Below are 19,068 nucleotides of genomic sequence, written 5' to 3'. Positions count from 1 at the left end.
AGATCAAGGAAGGACTTCCTGAATGATCAACTAATTGTTTGTTTCCAACTATGTGCAAAGCACTGTCACACAAAAGAATACAAGTCAGAGTGCTGACATTCCAAGTGTTCATAATGCTAACATCTGGTTGAGCAGCAAGTATCCCACATGAAACTACTCCAAAATAAATGCAGTTAATCAATGCTACAGGAATTAAGAGGAAAGGAGTCACTTACACTAGAAAAAAATCTTCATAGAAACAGCAGATGAGTATATCTATTTCCTGATTGCTGTGTGTGTGTGTGTTTGTATGTGTACACATATAAACAGAATTTCTGTAGATACTAAATCAGTATGAGTGAGCTGTTTGGGAGACAAGTTGGCCAACTGATTTAAATACACAACTTGAGGCAGAATGACAGACAGTAAGGCTAAGGAGGAAGGTTAGACTGAAAATATGCTTGACCATGAAGTAATCATTCAGTGCTGGACTAAGTGTATGTCAGAGATGGAGAGAGAAGCAAGATGGCAGAGTAGTAGGATGCTCATAGCTCACCCTCTCCCACAGATACACCAAGACTCACATCCACGGACCCACTCAGCCAACCAGGGCACCTGCCAAACTCTGACAGAACATCACCCTCTTTGAAAGACAAAGATGCCAAAAATCTGGTAGGAGAAAGGAAAAAAGAAAGAAGAAAAAGCAAAACAGTGCGGGACCGGTCCCGCGGGGAAGGAGCAGCAAAGGAGGAACAGCGCTCATTCGGTGGGTCTCCCCTCTCCAACGGGACAGAGGGGGAGCCTCCGAGGCTTGGATCTGCCCAGAGCACACCTTGACCGACAGAACTGAGTTAAACATCCACTAAGGGTCCCCACAACACCCAGCCCGAGACGCGAGCTGGCAGCTGGGGCCGGGACAGGCCACCCAAGCCGGGCGGGAGACTGGGGAGGCTGCACTGAGGCGGACCCGGGGGACTGCAGGGGGCTGCGCGCCGTGGCTGGGAGGAGATACGGAGCAGAACAACCTCAGTCCCCTATAAATTGCGAAAAAAGCAAAGCAACACAGCTGGTGTGCCCTGGGGGGAGGGGCACCATAGCCTTTGTCTCCTCAGACCTGCGCCGCCATTACTGGCACTTCTCTGAGAAGAGAGGCGGGGCTCAGCCACAGCCACCATATCCTCCTGTGCACAGCGCCCAAGTGGGGGCAGGGCTGAGCCCTGAATCTGCACCCGGGGGCTCCGCGGCCTCCTGGGCAGGACTGAGACTTGTTTACAGCCCGAGGCAGATAGGATCGTTCTGCCCTGGCACCTCAGAGAACACGAACCGCCAAGATAAACATGGAGCAGGGGCAGGGCGGTTCCGCGGTCTTCCCCGAGCCCGCCTTTGGGGCGCCGACCCGAGGCGGAGCGGGCAGCTGCACAGAGCAGCGGAGCGACTGGCACCAGGAAAGGGCGGGCGGCCACCCGCTTTCCTGGCAGGAACGCAGCACCTGACCACGGTGCTGGGAGGGGGTGCGATCCGCCCACCTGCCTCCCCCGGAGCGCAGCATCTGACTGCAGCATGAGGAGGGGGAGGGGGAGGGGGAGGGACCCGCCTGCCCACCGGATAAGAGCTCAGCATCCGACCAAGTGTTGGGAGGGGGCGCGATCTGCTGGCTGACAGCCACTGGGAGCAGCACAGAAGAGGGTGCCAACAGAGGGCCCCTGGAAACAGCAAGCTGAGTTCACGAAAAAGGGCAAAGACACAAAGACCTCTCAATTAAATCATTAAGAGCACAGCGTCTCCAGGAGAACTAGATAACTGATACTCCTTAAGCCACAGTGCCAGAGAGATATGAGCAATATGAAGAAGCAGAGGAACCACTCCCAATTAAAAAAGCAAGAGAAATCCCCTGAAAGCACGATCGAGGAAATAGACACTGATGACCTACTAGATCAAGATTTCAAAAAAGGAGTGATCAAAGTGCTGAAGTAACTAAAAGAGATAGTGTTTAGAGATACAAAATATGTCAAAAATGAAATAGAAGCTATAAAGAAGAACCAAGTAGAATTAGTAAACTCGTTGGCTGAGATGAGAGTTGACCTAAAGGCTGTGCAAAGCAGGCTAGATAATGCAGAGAAACGAATAAGTGACCTAGAAGACAGGACAACAGAAAGCACCCAAGCAGAACAGCTGAGAGAAAAACAAATTAAAAACAATGAAAACAATATAAGGGACCTATGGGATAATATAAAGCGTGCTAATCTATGCATAGTAGGGGTTCCAGAAGGGGAAGAAAGATCAAAGGGGATTGAAAAGGTATGGGAAGAAATCATGACTGAAAACTTCCCAAACCTAAATAAAGAATCAGATATCTAAGTCCAGGCAGCTCAGAGGGTCCCAAATAGGAAGAAACCAAACAGACCCACACCAAGACATATCATAATCAAGATGGCCAGAGTCAAGGATAAAGAAATGATCCTAAAGGCAGCAAGAGAAAAGCAAAGAGTGAGTTACAAGGGAACCCCCATAAGTCTCCCAGGTGATTTCTCTACACAAACACTACAGGCCAGAAGGGAGTGGCAAGATATATTCAAAGTCCTGAATGAAAAAAAAGATGCAGCCTGGGATACTCTATCCAGCAAGGCTATCGTTTAGAACAGGAGACATAAAGAACTTCACAGACAAGCAAAAACTAAAAGAGTTTAGCAACACTCAACCCATGCTGAAAGAAATATTGACAGGTCTACTCTAAATAGAAAAGCAGCAGGATGCTACAAAAATGAGAAATTCGTAACTGGAAAGGAGATAACTGTCATGAATTCCAAATAGAATAAACACAAAATTGTCAAAGAAGACATCTAAATCATTAAGAGTGGGAGACGGAAGCAAGGAAAGCCACTGTGGAAAACAGTATGGAGATTCCTCAAAAGACTAGGAATAGACTTACCATATGACCCAGGAATCCCACTCCTAGCCATATATCCAGAAGGAACCCTACTTCAGGATGACACCTGCACCCCAATGTTCATAGCAGCACTATTTACAACAGCCAAGACATGGAAACAGCCTAAATGTCCATCAACGGATGACTGGATAAAGAAGAAGTGGTATATTTATACAATGGAATTCTATTCAGCCATAAAAACCGACAACATAATACCATTTGCAGCAACATGGATGCTCCTGGAGAATGTCATTCTAAGTGAAGTAAGCCAGAAAGAGAAAGAAAAATACCATATGAGATCACTCATATGAGGAATCTAAAAACAAAACAAAACATAAATACAAAACAAAGCATAAATACAAAACAGAAACACTCATGGACATAGAACACAAACTCGTGGTTGCCAAGGGGGCAGGGGGTGGGAAGGGACAGACTGGGATTCCAAAATGTAGAATAGATAAACAAGATTATACTGTATAGCACAGGGACATATATACAAGATCTTATGGTAGCTCATGGAGAAAAAAATATGACAATGAATATATGTATGTTGACATTTAACTGAAAAATTGTGCTCTACACTGGAATTTGACACAACATTGTAAAATGACTATTACTCAATAAAAAAAAGTAAAAAAAAGTGTATGTCAGAGATGGAAGAAACAGATTTGAGATTCATTAAGAAGGAAGAATTCACAAGATTTGGTAGCTTACGGACCATGGGTGATAGAGGAAAGGAAATTGTCCAGCATGACTCTAAAGTTTCAAGGATGAAATTCAGTAGAACACAGGACTAGGTGTAGAAAGGATCAAGAAGGAAGGGAGATGTGTGTGTTTGCAGATGAGCTGAACTGAGATGAGAAGCTGTAAATAAAGGCAAGGAGTAGTGTGGGGAGAGGGAGCTAAGGTCCAGGGTGAGTCAAGGAGGGACTCACAGGTAGGATGCGGTACAGTAAGAGAAGCCGGGAAGGAAGACAGAGGAGTCAAAACCAGAACAATGACACGGTTCAAGAGTTTCAGGAGAAAAGATGGGGATGGCATTGCCAGATGTTGCAGGCACAAGGGTGAAATCTGAGAGGAGGGTTTGAAGGAAGTTATAGATCTACACTGTGCAACCCAGCAGCCAGGAGGCACATGTGGCTACTGAGCTTGAACGTGGTTCTCCTTCTAGCCTTTAAATTCCTTGCTCATCCTATAAAGAATAAAACAGTCTCCCCTCTCATACAACTTTCCTTAGAATACACATGTATCTGCTAGAGCTTATGACATGTTGTGTTCTACTTGTTGACTTAAGCTCCTCCTCTACTAGAACATAAGCTCCTTTACAGCAGGAGACAAAGAGCTGATCTTTGACCAGAAACAATGAAAGCATGACGAGAATGGGTGACATGTTAGAAAAGATCTGCCAACCGAGACGTCTATATTCAAAATGAAGGCAAAATGAAGACATTTTCAGGTGCAAAAAATCAAGAGAATTCATTAGCAGCACAGAAATGCTACAGAGAGAAAGGAAGGGATGAGGAACACTGTCAAGGGTAAAATATGTGAGCAAATACAAAACAGTAATAACAATGTCATGTGGTGCTTAAACTAGAATTAAAATGCATGACAACAATAATCTAAAAGGTAGGAGGATGTAAAGCTCTGGTATTATTCAGGAAATGTTAAAACAGTCATTCGTATTAGACTAACAAATCAAGAATGCATACTGTAATATGTAGGATAATGACTAAAAGGAAAATAAAAGAATGTTATAACTAATTAATGGAGGATTGAGGGGAATAATAAGATATATTTGATGAAATACTATAAATATGAAAATGATGAATATTTTGAAAAATAAAATTACATCATTAAGATTGGCAATGTGTTTATCAAGAGTTGATGCCCGGGCTGAATGCTCTCTCTCTCTCTAGTCAGAGAGGTTTCACTGCCTAAGAGGAATGAGGAAAAGAAGTTCAGGATAGGATGGTGAGGCTGGCCCAGAAATAGATTTTTAAAAAATACAAGCATAAATAAAGGTCACAAAGAACTGAAGCGTTTGGGGAACAGACTGTTATGGTCATAGTCACACAAGAAATAAGATACTCCAGCCTGGCTAGATGGGTCCCTACACTTTTCCAGTCTTGGAATTAAGGTACTAAAACTCAGTTCCTTTTGCTCCTCTGTCCTAGTACACAGATCAAAGGTCAGCAGACTATGGCCTGCCCCACCTCCCTCAGGCCAGACCTGGCCACATTCATTCATTTGCTACACTGGCAAAGCTGAGGAACTGCCACATACACTGGATGGCCCACAAGGCTAAAAATATCGACCGTCTGGCCCCTTACAGAAAGTCTGCATGCCCTGGCCTGGCTCTCCAGGGATCGCAGGCAGGTAACACGAACTTCCTATCGCAGGGGATGTATGTTAATTCATAAAATATGTATTATCAAGTATGTACTACATGCGAAGCACTACATGAGAGCCTAAGTATAACAAGATACAGCAGTCACATCCAAGAAGAGAGACAAATGAACATACATGCACTGAAGTAGATATGCTCAAGGAGATAGCCTATGGGTCAGGGCAGGTTCCTTAAAGAGGCAGGTGGCACCTGGGTTGAACTGCAAAGGATAAGGAGTTAGCCAACCGTAGAAGGAGGGGGAAGCAGTCCAGGTATAATACCCAGCAGATACAAGCAGTGAAACAGCACAGTGTAATCTGGAAGCCAACATAATTTACCATGGTTAGAACCTGGATCCACGCAGACAAATGTACAGAGATAAACAGAAAGGAGATCATGAAAGGCCCTGAGTGCTTCAGTAATGACACTTCATCCTGAAGGTAATAGGAAACCCTTTGAATTTTAAGCAGAGTTATATGAGACTTATGTTCTCAAAAGGTCACATCCTAAGCAGTCAGAAGACTAGAGGTGAGAGGGACTCATGGCAAGGAGGCTAGTGTAGAGGCTAATGCAGTGGTCAAGAAAGGAAGTGATGAGGACCTCAAATAAGGCAGCAGTAGTTGGGAAGAAGTGTTGGGAACAGACAAGAAAGCAATCCACATTAATGGTTCTGAATGGCAGGCAGTGGTTCCCAACTTGGCTGCACATTAGAGTCCCTTGGGGAGCTTTTCAAACTCTGCCACACAGGTCTCACCCAGGACCAACTAAGTCAGGACCAGGAGTTTGTAGAGATTACTAGGGGATTCCAAGTTGCTGCCAGGTAGTAAGGGGACTACTATGGCAGGAAGAATGTTGGAGGAGCAGGTTTGAAGAAGAGGAAAGGCTAGCTTTGAACATCTTAGTTTAGGATGCCTGTGTCTAGCTACCCTTGGATATCCAGAGGGCAGTTGTGTATGAAGTTCTGGAGCTTGAGATAATTTATACTAAGCGGCATGTATAGAGCATTAACCACAACAAGCCAGAATGGCCAGCATTTATTGGCAACCTGCTATCAGTCAGGCATTGGAAAAGTGCTTTTCCTGTATTAACTTAATGAACTCTCCCAATCACCCAGTGAGGTTGGTACTGTTGTTATACCCATTCTACAGATGAATGTCTTACATACCTTACCCAAATCCAACTCTCCCCAAAATTCTGTGAAGTTCGTGGCTGTCATTATCCCTGTTTAACAGATAAAGACAGCAAAGCTCACTGATGTTAAGTAGCATGTCCAAAGTCACACGATAAGTATCAAAGAAATTATTTGAAGACAGATCTGTCTAACCTCAACGTCTGCTGCAGGTAAAGCCATAGGGAAGGTAATGTTGTCTAGGAAGACATCCTGGGAAGAGAAGGAGGCCAAGACAGAAACTTTGAGAGGACCAACTTTAAAGCCATAGCAGAGGAGGAAGAGCCCATAAAGGATGGGAGGGAGAAGGGAGGAAAAGGCAGACACCGCAAAAAGAAAACATACAAAAATCCCGTGAGACTTCAGAGTTGTAAGGACAACGATGTAGTAATATAAACACCAAGGAATAATCCACTGCTGGAGCAGTGAGGATGTAGCTGGAGAGGTGGAACTAGAAACCAGACGTGGTGGGTTTCACTGGAGAAGGTAAAGAAGTAGTGATTGTATCGGATTCTTTTAAGAGGCCTGGCTCTTACAGGAAGGATATAAGAGTAGTTAAGTACAAGGAGATACAGCATTAAGAAGTTATTGTTCTTTCCCTTCTGAAAATGAGGGAAGCACAGCTGAATCCTAAGGGAAAAGAGCTGGATAACAGGAAGAAGTTGAAGACTCAGAAGAGAGACAGGAGATTGGATGCGCAAGGTCCCTGAAGAAGCTGCAGAGAAACTTCCTCTGGAGAGGAAGTGGACTTCTTTCCTTGATATGGGAAGAAGGGAGGCAAAGTGGTTAACACGGAGAAGTTTGTATCTAAAGGTAGTAAGTGGATGGAGTTGTTGCCAGATAGCTTTTATCAGCTCCATTGTCTGCTTGGCAGAAGAGGACATAATTTATTTTTATCATATTAAAAAAAGCCATAGGTCTGCAATACAATGGGAAAGCTAGAACATGCCAGAAAAGGTGGAGTGGGAGTACAGGCAGGAGAAAAGTCAAGGTGGGCTAAGAACTGCACTCCCCAAGTGCAAGTTTTCATCATGCAAAATTATAGCACACGTACCTTTTCAGCAACTGTGCGCATTTCAGTTCCAGTATATGTAAATTTGGGGTCACTCCTTTTGGGGATAAATTAGAAAAAAAGGCAACTGAGGTTTGGAATATACAAAGGTATTACAGCAAAGTAACAGGACTAGCAGGTTTTGCAGTGAAACCTTAGCAGAAACAAAGGAAGAGGAGGGAAAGTAAACTGAGACTAGAGCTGTGCTCATACACCTGTTAGATGCAGTATTAGACCCACACATAAGTGGCTGAGTGCATGGTTTTCATGGACAAAACAACTCCTACAATTCTGGGTATTAAGGAGGTGGGTTTGACCAGTAGACACCATGCTAAGTTTTGAAGTTTAAATAAAGTTAACCCAAAGTTTTCACCACCTCAGGCATTCAAGACATCAGGGATCTCTGAGATCACTGTAGAGCCCACCCGGAGGAGGCAGAAAGCCACTGACAGTTTGGATGGAGAAATGAATGAGGTGGGGGGGGAATGTCTCTTAATATGCACATTATCTGTCACAAAGAGCTTTCACAGGTTCACTTATGATCTTGGTTCCCCTCATTTATTTCAGATAGGGTCATACATATTTCAACTGAAAATCGTCCTACTAGAAAGTAAGGTGGACACCAACCTTCAGGGTTGAGGCGGAAATCAAAATGTAGTATTGAGGGAGCTCCAGAGTTACAACGTTAACTTTAAATGCAACCCGTACAAAATATTGCCAAACTTGTGATAATTTAAGTTAACAATGGCATAGAGATGAAAAGATAGGAATAAACAAATATAATCTTACCTTGTGTCATCATTCAACTAGAGTGGGAAAGAGCAGAAAACATTATTGATCACATTAAGCATATCAGATGTACATGGATGCAGATTATATGAAAATTAGGTCATGCATTCCTGTACACCGGCATTGAAAGCCTGGAGAAATCCTACTTCGGACTGTCAACAAGTCAGCTCTATTTACTAATCCTCTTTTGCCCCTGTGCAACATTTAACGGAACAGACTTTCGCGTCTTTGAACCCCATGCGTGTCTTCGGTTATTTGGTACCCTCAAAACGCTTCCTAGAGGGGAGAGTGGATGGACGCGAGGCTAGGGACCCTAATCGTAGTCAGCTACTTCGTAATAAATTGATGTCCTCGTTATACTATAATGTCTGTCTGGTCTGACTTGCGGTTTTGGTCAATGGGGAGACAACTCCAGAACTAAAGAAAAGCCACAGACTTCGAGTGAAAAAGCAAGCCTCCTCCTACTCCCTGAGGCTTATGCGGATCGCTGGGGGCTTGCGGAAGCATTAGGCGACCAGAGGAAACGGGGCCCCAAACATAGGACCATTCAAAAGATATTCCAAGGAGCTAAGCCAGGGGTGCTGTGGCCTCCGCAGCCCTGGGCACAGCCAGCACCCGACCCGGGGACCCGGGGGGACTGCTCGGCAGGGTTCCGGCCAGGCTGAGTGGCTTACTCACCTCCCCTATACACAGCCCCATCACCTCCTCCTTCTCTGTGCTCAGAGCGTGGTTGAGACAGACAAGGAAAGCATCCGACTCGAGATGAACCGCCTGCACCGCCTGCACCACCTGCACCGCCATCTTGGTCCGACTGTGCTCACGTCCGCTTCGGGCCCACTCGGGCCTGGCCAACCGGGTGCTCCGGAGCGCGGGTTCCGCGGGGGCGGGGCTTGGAGGCGAGAGGCGGGCGCGCGGGGGCGGAGCTCGGCCGCGGGGGCGGGGCCGGCCCAGCGGCACCTGGGAAACGCCCGCGCCGGTTGGGGCAGGCGTGGCCGTCGGGGCGGAGGGCGGTGGCCGGCCGCGGTCGGGACGTCAGGCCGGGCGCAGGGGGCGGCGAGGAGGCGGTGCTCTCGGGCCGCAGGCGGACGTGGTCTGTAAGCGGCGCCCGGGCGGCCGGGCTGGCGCCTCCCGAGCGTCGGCGCCCATTTTGCCCGCCCGCTGAGAAGAGCCCTGCGCGGCCTACACGCTCCGGGGACCTCCCTCTGAGGCGGCATCGCCGCGCGCGCCGACCTCTTTACCGAGGGGCCTCTCCTTTGAGATTCGGTCCGAAGTTCAGGTTTTGTTTTATTTTGTTTTGTTTCCAAGTTAGGGCCCCAGAATTTTGTACAACTCTCTTTCCTTGGACCACTTCCGGTTGCCGGCCCGTGCCGTACCACTTCGCTTCGGGTGACCTCGGCCCGAATGCCCCTCGGCTCGCCCCGGGCTCACGTCCCGATCCCGGCTTGAGTGGCCCGGGGTGGGTGACCTGAAGTTTTAGCCTCGCTGCTCTCGAGGCGGATTAATTAGCCCAAGAAACATTATATTCATGTGAGTAACCTCTTGGCAGAAACAGTGCTATACTGTATCTGAAAAGTATCACTCTTAAGCTTGCCTGCTGCTACTTTCTGTAAAGGCTTTTAGGTATCGATTTGTTGGAGACAGGGAAGGGGAATGGGGAACTTCAGTTTTTATTCAAGGTCGGATGTATCGCAGCAGAGATGCACGATACAAGTTTCCCTGACCGTCCCTGTCTCGATGATATCAGACATGGTGAAATTACGTGTAAAAGTAATTTTCTTTGGACGTATAACAAACGTGCAATAGGTGAAAGTACAGATCTTCCAACTCCCAAGGTTAGGAAGTACACGTGGATTTCAGGAATGATTCTAAATCAAAGGAAAATATATGGGCTGCATCCACAGCCCATCAGTTTATGGCTGTGTTGAATCTGCTTTTCTATGCCCTGTGTGGTTTTGAAGCCAGTACTGGAAAGGGAACGTGCCCACGGTGCTACCTGAAGAGGTGTTGATGCTTTGCTCTTTTCTCCCAAGTCAGTTCCAACCCAAGGCTCCCCATAAATAGTTCCACTGGATGTGGGCCCTATCTCTAATATTACACATGCCAGCAACCTTTATTTTGACCTAATGCTTAAGAACCACATTGTACATCCTTCCATGATTAATTTTGATAACGATGAACCGTGGGCAAAATTGCAAGTGTGTAATTACATTGGACCCATCTAACTTTTCTCTTAAGCTTCAGTTTTAGTTTTACATCATCTACTATTTTCAATTGCTGTGCGTGGCTAGTGTGCCCAGCCCTGATGGTGCTCTTATTATTATGTTTTGTGATGGTATGTTTTACATTTATAAGCATTTTTAGTCACCTTCGAGAAGAAAAACACCTTTGTCTCTGGTTGGTGTTAGTTTCATATTCCAGACTGATATTTTCAAACTTTTATATTGCTCATGGCCACATTTTACAACTCTAAACGTTTCATTGGAGTACAAGAAAAAGCCCTATTAACATTTATGGCAAGCTTATTATGTGCTAGACACTCTACTAAGCATTTATATATCTTGTATGTATAAACTGCCCCAATTGGAATTACCCTCTGCAACTTCCTAGCTGTGTTACCTCATGCAAGTTACCTAACTTCTCTGTGCCTTACTTTCTCATCTTTAAGTGGGGGTTATAATAGCATCTATCTAATCGGGTGATTGTGTGAAGATTAAAAGTGTCAATATATATAAATCATATAGGAAGTGCTAAGAAAGTGTTGACAATTGTGATCAGTATGTTCTTTAATTCTCATTTTACATGTTAGAAAACTGAGGTGTACAGAGGTTAACTTGTCCGAGGTCACAGAACTAGTAAGTGGCAAAGTCAGCATTCATACACAGGCTGGGCTGACTTCAGGGCTTGCGTTCTTGGTAACTTCACTCATTGTAATTACATGAGTTTATTAATTGACTTCAAATAAAATAAATGTATTCAACTGATTAATGTTTAAAAACTGTTCAAACACCTGGAAATTAAACCAAATTATACTTTTCTAAGACACAAAATAATTCATTCTGTAAAGGAAAAATTACGGTTTTACTTAATCTACCTAGGGAGGCCCATCTGTGTTGTCTATCATCTATTTAAAACAGTTTACAAAATGCCTAAGATACAGTGTATCTCCACCAGTGTGGTCCCTGGCCGTGGCATCAAGGTAACTCCCGTGGGAACAATCTCTTTTAGTGCATTCATGGGTAATAAAGCTACATAAAAACTTTTTTTAAATCTATTTGAATATGCAGCTGGTAGTATCCCTTGAGTTGAGTGGAACAGGTCTATATTCTGTGTATTGTACTGCACCTTGTATCTAAGTTTATCTTGAGGTTTTAAGACGTTATCTTAGTCCAAGGGGTCCTGAATTTTGTGAACAAGTATCATATGCAGAAAAATGTTCTCTAGTCAAATAAATTTGGGAAGCGTTAAAATAAAGTTTCTTTACTGCATAACAAGATCCCAAAACTTATTTTGACCAAGGAAAAAGTTAGGACAAGTGTTCCAAGAATCCCATTTAGGGAAATTGTGTTCCATTCATACAACCTGTGATTTGGTGGCTTTGCTCTTAATCCCTTGGCTGTTCTCTGATTCATGCTCATCTGGCAGCTTCTCAGGCCCTTGATCACTTCAGTCACCTTTCGCTAGGCATTCCTGCCACCTCCAGGTGGTGGCATACAAGTCTGGGGTTGTGTGCAGAGGTTTGCTCCTGCCCAGCATGTTGTCCTCTGGGTCACAGCAGCACATCATGCCACCTTTCTTCTAAGAATATTTTGTAGTGACTCACAGGCCTCTTTGTTGTGATTCACACTAATTCAGACCATCATCTCCAATGTGTTTGCCCGCTACTGCACTGGAATTATTTCCTTTTAATGTCAGTGTAACCAGTAAAAATTTGCTTTTCATTCAAAACAAATTTAAATGTCAGTGTTTTAGTTGTGGCTGGAACCTATCTGTGATGTTGAAATGGTCCTTAGACCCTAACACTTGATTTCTACTTTAAAGGAGGGAGGGTGTGGCACACTTTGTTGTTGTTGTTGTTGTACTCAAAATCCAGACTTTAATATATTTTATTTTGACATTGGTATTTACTAGGTTTTGTTTGTACCCTCTCTGAAGCCTTAGGGAGGAGAGGCAGAACAATTGTATCTGCTAAATGGGAAAAAAAATGGCTTTGAAAAAATAATATATTGCTATCCAATACACCTAGAGAATTGATCTCTACCCGTGTCTATGTGGCCTTTGTCCGTCTACCCTCTCTACTCACCATACACACCCATCCACTCACAGGAACCCTGTTTGACTAGTACTGTATTAGTCCTTCTATTGACGGGCTTCTAATACTGTATTTGGGGGTGGGGTGGGGACAGGACTTGTGAAATAAGCAGAGCAAAATGCAAGGCACTTTACAATTAGAGGTCAAAATATGAATTTTAGTTGAGACAAACGCTACAATAGTCATAAAAGGCAAGTTGTTTTCATAGAGAAGGCAGGCACCTGCACTCTATCGTCATAGTTCTGAGATAAGCACAGGGGCCTGGGGAGCCAGGATATGGAGCTAAAATGAACTGGTATTGGGGGAAAGTTTGTCTTAAATACAGTGGCAGTGGTGCTGGCTGGAATTGGTGACAGATGGGATGTAGCAACTGAAGAGGAAGAAGTCCACAGTAACTCCTCATAAGTGTTGAGTCTGCAGGATCAGGAGGGGTTGTGTGGCCACTGAGAGAAACAATGTTAAGGAAAAACAACAAAGTAGTCAGATTGTTGTTCCTAAAAAGAGGGCTTGGTTTACCTCCATTAGTTCTTTCTGGCACCATGCTATGTTCTGGCATCTTGTTTGCTCTTAACAATCTCACTTTGAGAGTTTAACAACCTCCTCAGCTGTATGGCAGTTCCTCTTCTACCTGATGGCCACCTAATGTGAATAGAAGGCCTTGGTTTTGTGGAGCAGGTCCCCCAGTGCTGTATCTGGGCTCTCTGAAACACAGAAATCTAGTGAAACCATGCCTTGATGCGGTGAGCTGGGTCCAGACGATTCATTCCTGTAAAATGCAGGTCAAGTTATTGTGAGGCCCTGAAATGAGATCCAGGACTGGGCAGGGGGTTCTTACGGGGTTAGAGCCGAGGCTGCATTATGGGAAGAGTTTGCCTAGAAGGTGTGCTTCCTTTACACCTGTCAAAGGGCGCAGGGGCTTTTCTGGCCTTCTGACTTGGGAAAACAGAATTTAAACTGACACCTCTATGGAAAAATGAGCTCCTGTGACATCCTGAAGCAGTATTACAATGACACTGTCCAGGACCCAGAGGGATAACTATCATTTGATCTCACTCAGCTCTGAACTGTCATGAGCCCCAGATGTCTCTTGCAACTGAGAAATTCCATGATGCTACCTTAAATACTTTCTCTAAAATGAAAACCCCTTTCTGGAAATGCCCAGCCGCTGTAAGTAACCTTTCTAAGTAAAATGATAAATAGGTCATTTGCCCTTAAAATGAGCTTTTCTTTTCAGTTTAGAAAGCCATGCACATGATTACGTGATTTGACTATCACAGTCCTACCTCTTAAAATGGAAACTGCTTGGAAGGGGCTTTTACCTGGGGAATGTGGCATGCATGTGTCTGTGACACTGCTTTCCTGCCCAAATAAGCGTGCCCTTCAGCACACTCCTGTGCATATTCCGTTGCCGGCTGCATTTTCAGATGCTGCTTCGTGAATGTAAAGACTGAGACCAGTGCCCCGCTCCTGTAGTGCTAGTCCTCCATTTCCACAGTCCTCCTCATCTAGGAGAATTCTTGAGTGCTTCACAGTCACCAGCATTACCCGAGGCTCTGCCTGAGTGTCACTTCAGTGTCTTGCAGGGAGCTTCAGATATCCTCAGTTCTATTTAGGCTGTGCCAGTAGACATATACGAGGTTTGGTTCTAGTTGGTGGTTGCTAGTTCCAGGTCACCTTGCTCCTTGGTGAGTTCATTGAAACACAAAAAGTCACACCTGTGTCCTGTGCGCGGGTGCTGCAGGCTTAGGTGGAGAAAAGCAGGGCTAGAATTGGAATCCAAAGCCCAGAATGGCAGGAGAGGATGTGGGGGCTCCACCCGATCACCTCTGGGTTCACCAAGAGGGTATCTACCGCGACGAATACCAGCGCACGTGGGTGGCCGTCGTGGAAGAGGTAACTGTTTACATTTTGTTTATTTCTTTATTGATTTTGCTTTCAAGAAACTTGGTTTCTAACCAGTCTCAATATCCTGAAGTCTTTGGTTTTATTCTTGATCATTTCTTTCCATTAGGAGACGAGTTTCCTAAGGGCACGAGTTCAGCAAGTTCAGGTTCCTTTAGGTGACGCAGCCAGGCCAAGTCACCTTCTTACCTCCCAGCTACCTCTCATGTGGCAACTCTACCCCGAGGAGCGCTACATGGATAACAACTCTCGCTTGTGGCAGATCCAGCATCATTTAATGGTACACATGTTGCTTAATAACTTTCCATTGCATAGGGACTCTTATAACAGAGTACTCTATAAACTTTTCTTTTTCTGACAGGTCAGGGGAGTACAGGAGCTGTTGCTTAAGCTTTTGCCTGATGATTAATCTGGTAAGTATTTCTGTCTCTCCCCTGTCCCCACCCTCCCTTCTTTTTCACACTATTCGGCTGTGGTGATTTTAATGATCTATTTTTTTTGCAGGTGCTGGGATGCTAGGAAGATATGCTCCTCTGTTCTGTTCAGTACATGGCAATCACTTCATCCACTACCACAGTGCACCCACCTGTGGGCCTGGGGGGAGGGAGTGGGTTGAAAAACTGCTCAAGAACACAGAAGTTTAGGAAGGGTCATGAAGAACACAGCAAGTGGAACTGCAGAGGAAGGGTTATGCAGGCAGAAAGCAAGTCAACAAAAGTACTTAGTTAGGATACGTACCTTGAAATTGACTCCTTTGGAAATTGCCATAGAACCTTTAATGGACATCATCAGCTGGAACTGGGATCTGATGAATCCCACAAAAGTCAGCACCTGCTGCAGAACAGATGCCCTGATCACCAAGGACTTGGTACTGATTTAGAGAGAAGAGAGCAGCTCCTAGCAGCATCAACATCTATTTGTCGCTTATTTGCCCTGCAGCAATTCACCTGCCTTTCCTTCTCCCATCCTGTAAATATCCTAGGTTTTGCTCCAGTGTTTCCCATCCCAGTACTGACCTAACTTGGATCTACTGAGAACTTAGGGGGCTCTGAAAAAAAAAAAGGTTATTTGCAGTAATGAAGTTAGCTCCAAAGGCTCCTGGGCCTTTTTCCTTTCTGAAATATCTTCAAATTATTAGACATTGCTGGTCAAAATCGTGGGCACTTAAATTCATTCTCTGGTTACAAATATTTTAAATAAGTTGGTTTCTGTAAGAGCTCCGGAAAACATTTTAGCTACCTAACTAGCGCCTTTCTCAGGAATAATAACACCAAGTATTGCTGATTCCTAGAAAAGCATTTACTACCTAATTACTACAAGAATTTCCTGAAGTAAAATAATCATAGCAGTTTATATACATTAAAAGTAAGGTTTTGCTTTCTAAAAGTCTTGAGGAAAATAGCTAGCATGTCTTGAGTCCTTACTGCCTTCCAGGCACTGTTCTGTGCACTTTATATACTTTGTATCACATTTAATCCTTCCATCAATGCTTTCAGGTAGGTATGCTCCCCATTTTACACATGAGTAATAAGGAAAAAGGCTCAAGGGTGGTTTATAATGATCAAGATGACTTGAATTCAAGGGTTTTTTCCCCATGTAAAGCTATTTATATCTTCCAAGTCAAATGGAATATTATAAAATACAGTTGATTTATCCTATGGATGGGAAGAGTATTTTTTAGTGTAATTGTTTTGCAGCAATTGTATGAACAGACTGCTTGTCTCAGAGGAAAATTCCATCTAAAGGGGGCTTTAAAGTCTTTATGTACAAAAGACAAAGTAAAAATTATTTTTCTCATTTTAGTTTTCTGGATATGCTGCAGAAGGATCCGTGCCAGAAACAAGCCTGTGAAATACAGAAATGTTTACAAGGTAGTATGTTAAATGCTTTTTTTAAAAAATATTTTTCCACTTTATCTGTGAACTAACTACAAGAGACCAATTGTTCTTTTTGTCAGCAAACTATATTAACTCCTCTCAGAATGTAATATTTCTGCAATTAACTCACCCTGAAGATTTTCCTAACTATATCATTAGAGATGCAGAAAATAAGAAGTGATATGATCTAAGATTGGGGTTTGCAATCTTGGTTGTACATTTAGAATCACCTGAAGAGCTTTAAAAACTTGCCTAGAACAATTAAATCAGACTCTCTAGGGATGGGGTCTGGGCAGGAATCAGTCAAAAAGGTAACCAGGTGATTTTAATACACAGCCAGAGTCGAGAATTACTAAGCTGAGCAAAGTCCTTTTTTTAAAAAAAAAAAAAACTCATTTTAAATGGGTTGGTTATACTTCACTGTGGCTGACAACCCACTTTTTAAAAGCAATCAGGTTAGAGGGTGAAAATACAATTGGAATTCATGCTCCCAAAGTCAGCAACTAACTCTTAAAGGCAAAAGCGAATTTCAGCTAAAGCACACTTGATGTGATTTGTCCATTTGTTGTTAAGTTTGACCAAATGATAGAAGATTTTACTTTTTTAAAACTGTGAGTGATTACTAGCAGAGCAACTAGAAAAAGCTGCAAGGCTATCTGAATTTGAAAACTGACTTTTTAAATAATTTTCCAATTATTAAAGTAATAGAGATGGATGCCCATGAAAATATAGAAAGATGGGTGGGAAAAATGTCCAGAATTCACCCAAAGACTCACCACCAAGAAAACCCCTGTTTGTATATTTCCTTTGACTTTTCACTTTCATTCTTGGACTTTTTATGATGTAAGCAATATTTTCTAAAATCTTTTAAAGTGTTCATGTATAATAATAATGCCATTTTATTCATCCTTTTCTTCCCTTCCTCCAAATTTAAGAAAAAGGAAAAAGGTTTTTCACAACTTCTTCTCCCAAGGAAATTCTTACCTGATTCTGATTCTTACCTGATTTGAATTAGAAACAAGAATCAAGTTAGAGCTGGTTCCACCCCCTTGCTAGTGTGGAAGGATTGAGGGCTGGACGGACTAAGAGTACTCCCAAGGTGACAAGCACAGTTTTAAGGGCTTCAAACAATATTAAGTCATTTAATCCTTTCATCCATAAGGTAGGTACTGCTATGACCCATTTTATAGATAGGAAAAGCAACACAGAAGTCATGTAACTTGTCCAAGGTCACACAACTAGTAAGGGGCACAGTGACAGTTTGAACCCTAAATCTGGACTTACACACCCAAACATATTCTCTTTCTAGTCAGAATTCTTTCCTATCCTGGGCTAACATACATGCATGCCCCCTACTTTAGTACCAGGGGACTCAGATCAACTGCAGCTGATATAAAACCTTTAGGCCAGATGCTTCTTGACCCAGGGTCTGTGTATAGCAGGGATCTGCAAATATTTTATGTAAAAGACCAAACAGCAATTACTTTAAGGCTTTGGAGGACAGGAAGTCTTTTGGGGGTGGTGTGTTTACAATCTTTTACAAAAACCATTCTTAGCTCAGCTGTAAAAAAAGAGGGGAGGTTAAAAACCACTGCTCATATATATGTATAACTGAAATCGCTATGCTGTACACCAGAAGTGAACACAAGTTGACTATAGTTCAGTTTAAAAAAAGAATAAAGCTACTGCCCAATACACAATACTACATATAAAATAAATAACCAGGTTCTACTGTATGGCACAGGGAACTAGATTGAATATCTTAAAATAAACCATAATGGAAAAGAATCTGAAAAAGATACTATATATAAATGAATCAGTATGCTTGTGCACCTGAAATTAACACAGCATGGTAAATCAACAACACTTCAACTTAAAAAAAAACACTGCCCTAGAAAAAGGCACATAAGTACTCATCTTTAAAGAAAAGGAGATTATATATAAAAATACCTTTCAACCATTTTGTAAATCATACTTTTCTTCCTCATTAGCCTGTTGACAGGTCTCTAAATCAGAAACAATTCACTGGTCTTGGGGACATGCTGTTTCTCCCAGGTCTGTAGATCTAGACCTCCTGGTGCCCAAGTCCTGTGAGATGGTGACTAGGGTCTGCCTGTCTGTTTTGTAGCCAACAACTACATGGAATCCAAGTGCCAGGCTGTCATCCAAGAACTGCGTAAGTGTTGTGCTCGGTATCCCAAGGGAAGATCTCCCGTCTGCTCAGGATTTGAGAAGGAAGAGGAAGAAAAGCTGACGCTGAAGTCCACATCCAAGTAAAGTTCTGCTGAGAAGTCAGACGCTGCTCCGCACTTCCACCATGCGGGCTTTATTTGTCCTCCTGACTTTCTTCAGGTCAGGTAGCAGCAAATAAATATCAAATGAAAACGTCAACTATAAAAGTTAACGAATATGTCATCTATGCAGAACAAATACAAATATATTAAACAACTATGTAGAATGTAATAAAACTGAGCTGCTAAAATAAACCTTTTAAGTGAAAAAATTTGGTTTGGTACTTGTGGTATTTTGACTTAAAATATGTATTTGGTCTTTGTCTCGTTCCTGGCAGAGCTCCTGAAACCCTTGGAATGTCCTAAGTGATAAGTGCAATAAAGGTATCTTTTGTCATCTTAATGAGGTGACTGGAAAGCGCCAAGTTACCTTTGGATGGGGGCTGGTTG

General features: G+C 43.4%; 3 protein-coding genes across 10 annotated transcripts in view; 2 read left to right on the top strand and 1 right to left on the bottom strand.

The window, feature by feature from the left end:
- BRCC3 (BRCA1/BRCA2-containing complex subunit 3) overlaps window positions 1-9,227 on the bottom strand; it is a 53,523-nt gene extending 44,296 nt beyond the window's left edge. The window contains exons 1-3 of one of the 3 annotated variants that reach the window (XM_006218857.4): window positions 8,978-9,227; window positions 8,300-8,316; window positions 7,514-7,568 (exon numbers count right to left, since the gene is read on the bottom strand). In XM_006218857.4, the coding sequence (XP_006218919.1) occupies window positions 7,514-7,568; window positions 8,300-8,316; window positions 8,978-9,100 (195 nt within the window). In that variant the 5' untranslated portion in view covers window positions 9,101-9,227. The remainder of the gene's footprint in view (window positions 1-7,513; window positions 7,569-8,299; window positions 8,317-8,977) is intronic. The other 2 variants (XM_015251697.3, XM_015251696.3) reach the window with 2 other exon arrangements.
- CMC4 (C-X9-C motif containing 4) overlaps window positions 1-18,890 on the top strand; it is an 87,191-nt gene extending 68,301 nt beyond the window's left edge. The window contains exons 1-3 of one of the 6 annotated variants that reach the window (XM_031675412.2): window positions 9,690-9,826; window positions 16,314-16,381; window positions 18,516-18,890. In XM_031675412.2, the coding sequence (XP_031531272.1) occupies window positions 16,324-16,381; window positions 18,516-18,664 (207 nt within the window). In that variant the 5' untranslated portion in view covers window positions 9,690-9,826; window positions 16,314-16,323 and the 3' untranslated portion in view covers window positions 18,665-18,890. The other 5 variants (XM_031675415.2, XM_031675416.2, XM_031675413.2 and 2 more) reach the window with 5 other exon arrangements.
- MTCP1 (mature T cell proliferation 1) lies at window positions 14,362-15,153 on the top strand. Its single transcript, XM_015251694.3, has 4 exons — window positions 14,362-14,501; window positions 14,620-14,790; window positions 14,872-14,923; window positions 15,015-15,153. The coding sequence occupies exons 1-3, from the start codon at window positions 14,397-14,399 to the stop codon at window positions 14,917-14,919; spliced, it is 324 nt and encodes a 107-aa protein (XP_015107180.1). The 5' UTR covers window positions 14,362-14,396; the 3' UTR covers window positions 14,920-14,923; window positions 15,015-15,153.
- Window positions 18,891-19,068: the final 178 nt, after the last annotated feature.

Source organism: Vicugna pacos, chromosome X (genome assembly GCF_048564905.1).
Source record: "Vicugna pacos chromosome X, VicPac4, whole genome shotgun sequence".
Lineage (NCBI taxonomy): Eukaryota > Metazoa > Chordata > Mammalia > Artiodactyla > Camelidae > Vicugna > Vicugna pacos.
This window is presented reverse-complemented; position numbering and strand designations above follow the sequence as displayed.

Bases quoted from the DNA above. Each gene is read 5' to 3' on its own strand.
- MTCP1 (XM_015251694.3), top strand. From the start codon at position 14,397: ATGGCAGGAGAGGATGTGGGGGCTCCACCCGATCACCTCTGGGTTCAC. The intron at 14,502-14,619 runs GTAACTGTTTAC...TCTTTCCATTAG, and splicing joins GGGTGGCCGTCGTGGAAGAG to GAGACGAGTTTCCTAAGGGC. The intron at 14,791-14,871 runs GTACACATGTTG...TTTTTCTGACAG, and splicing joins AGATCCAGCATCATTTAATG to GTCAGGGGAGTACAGGAGCT.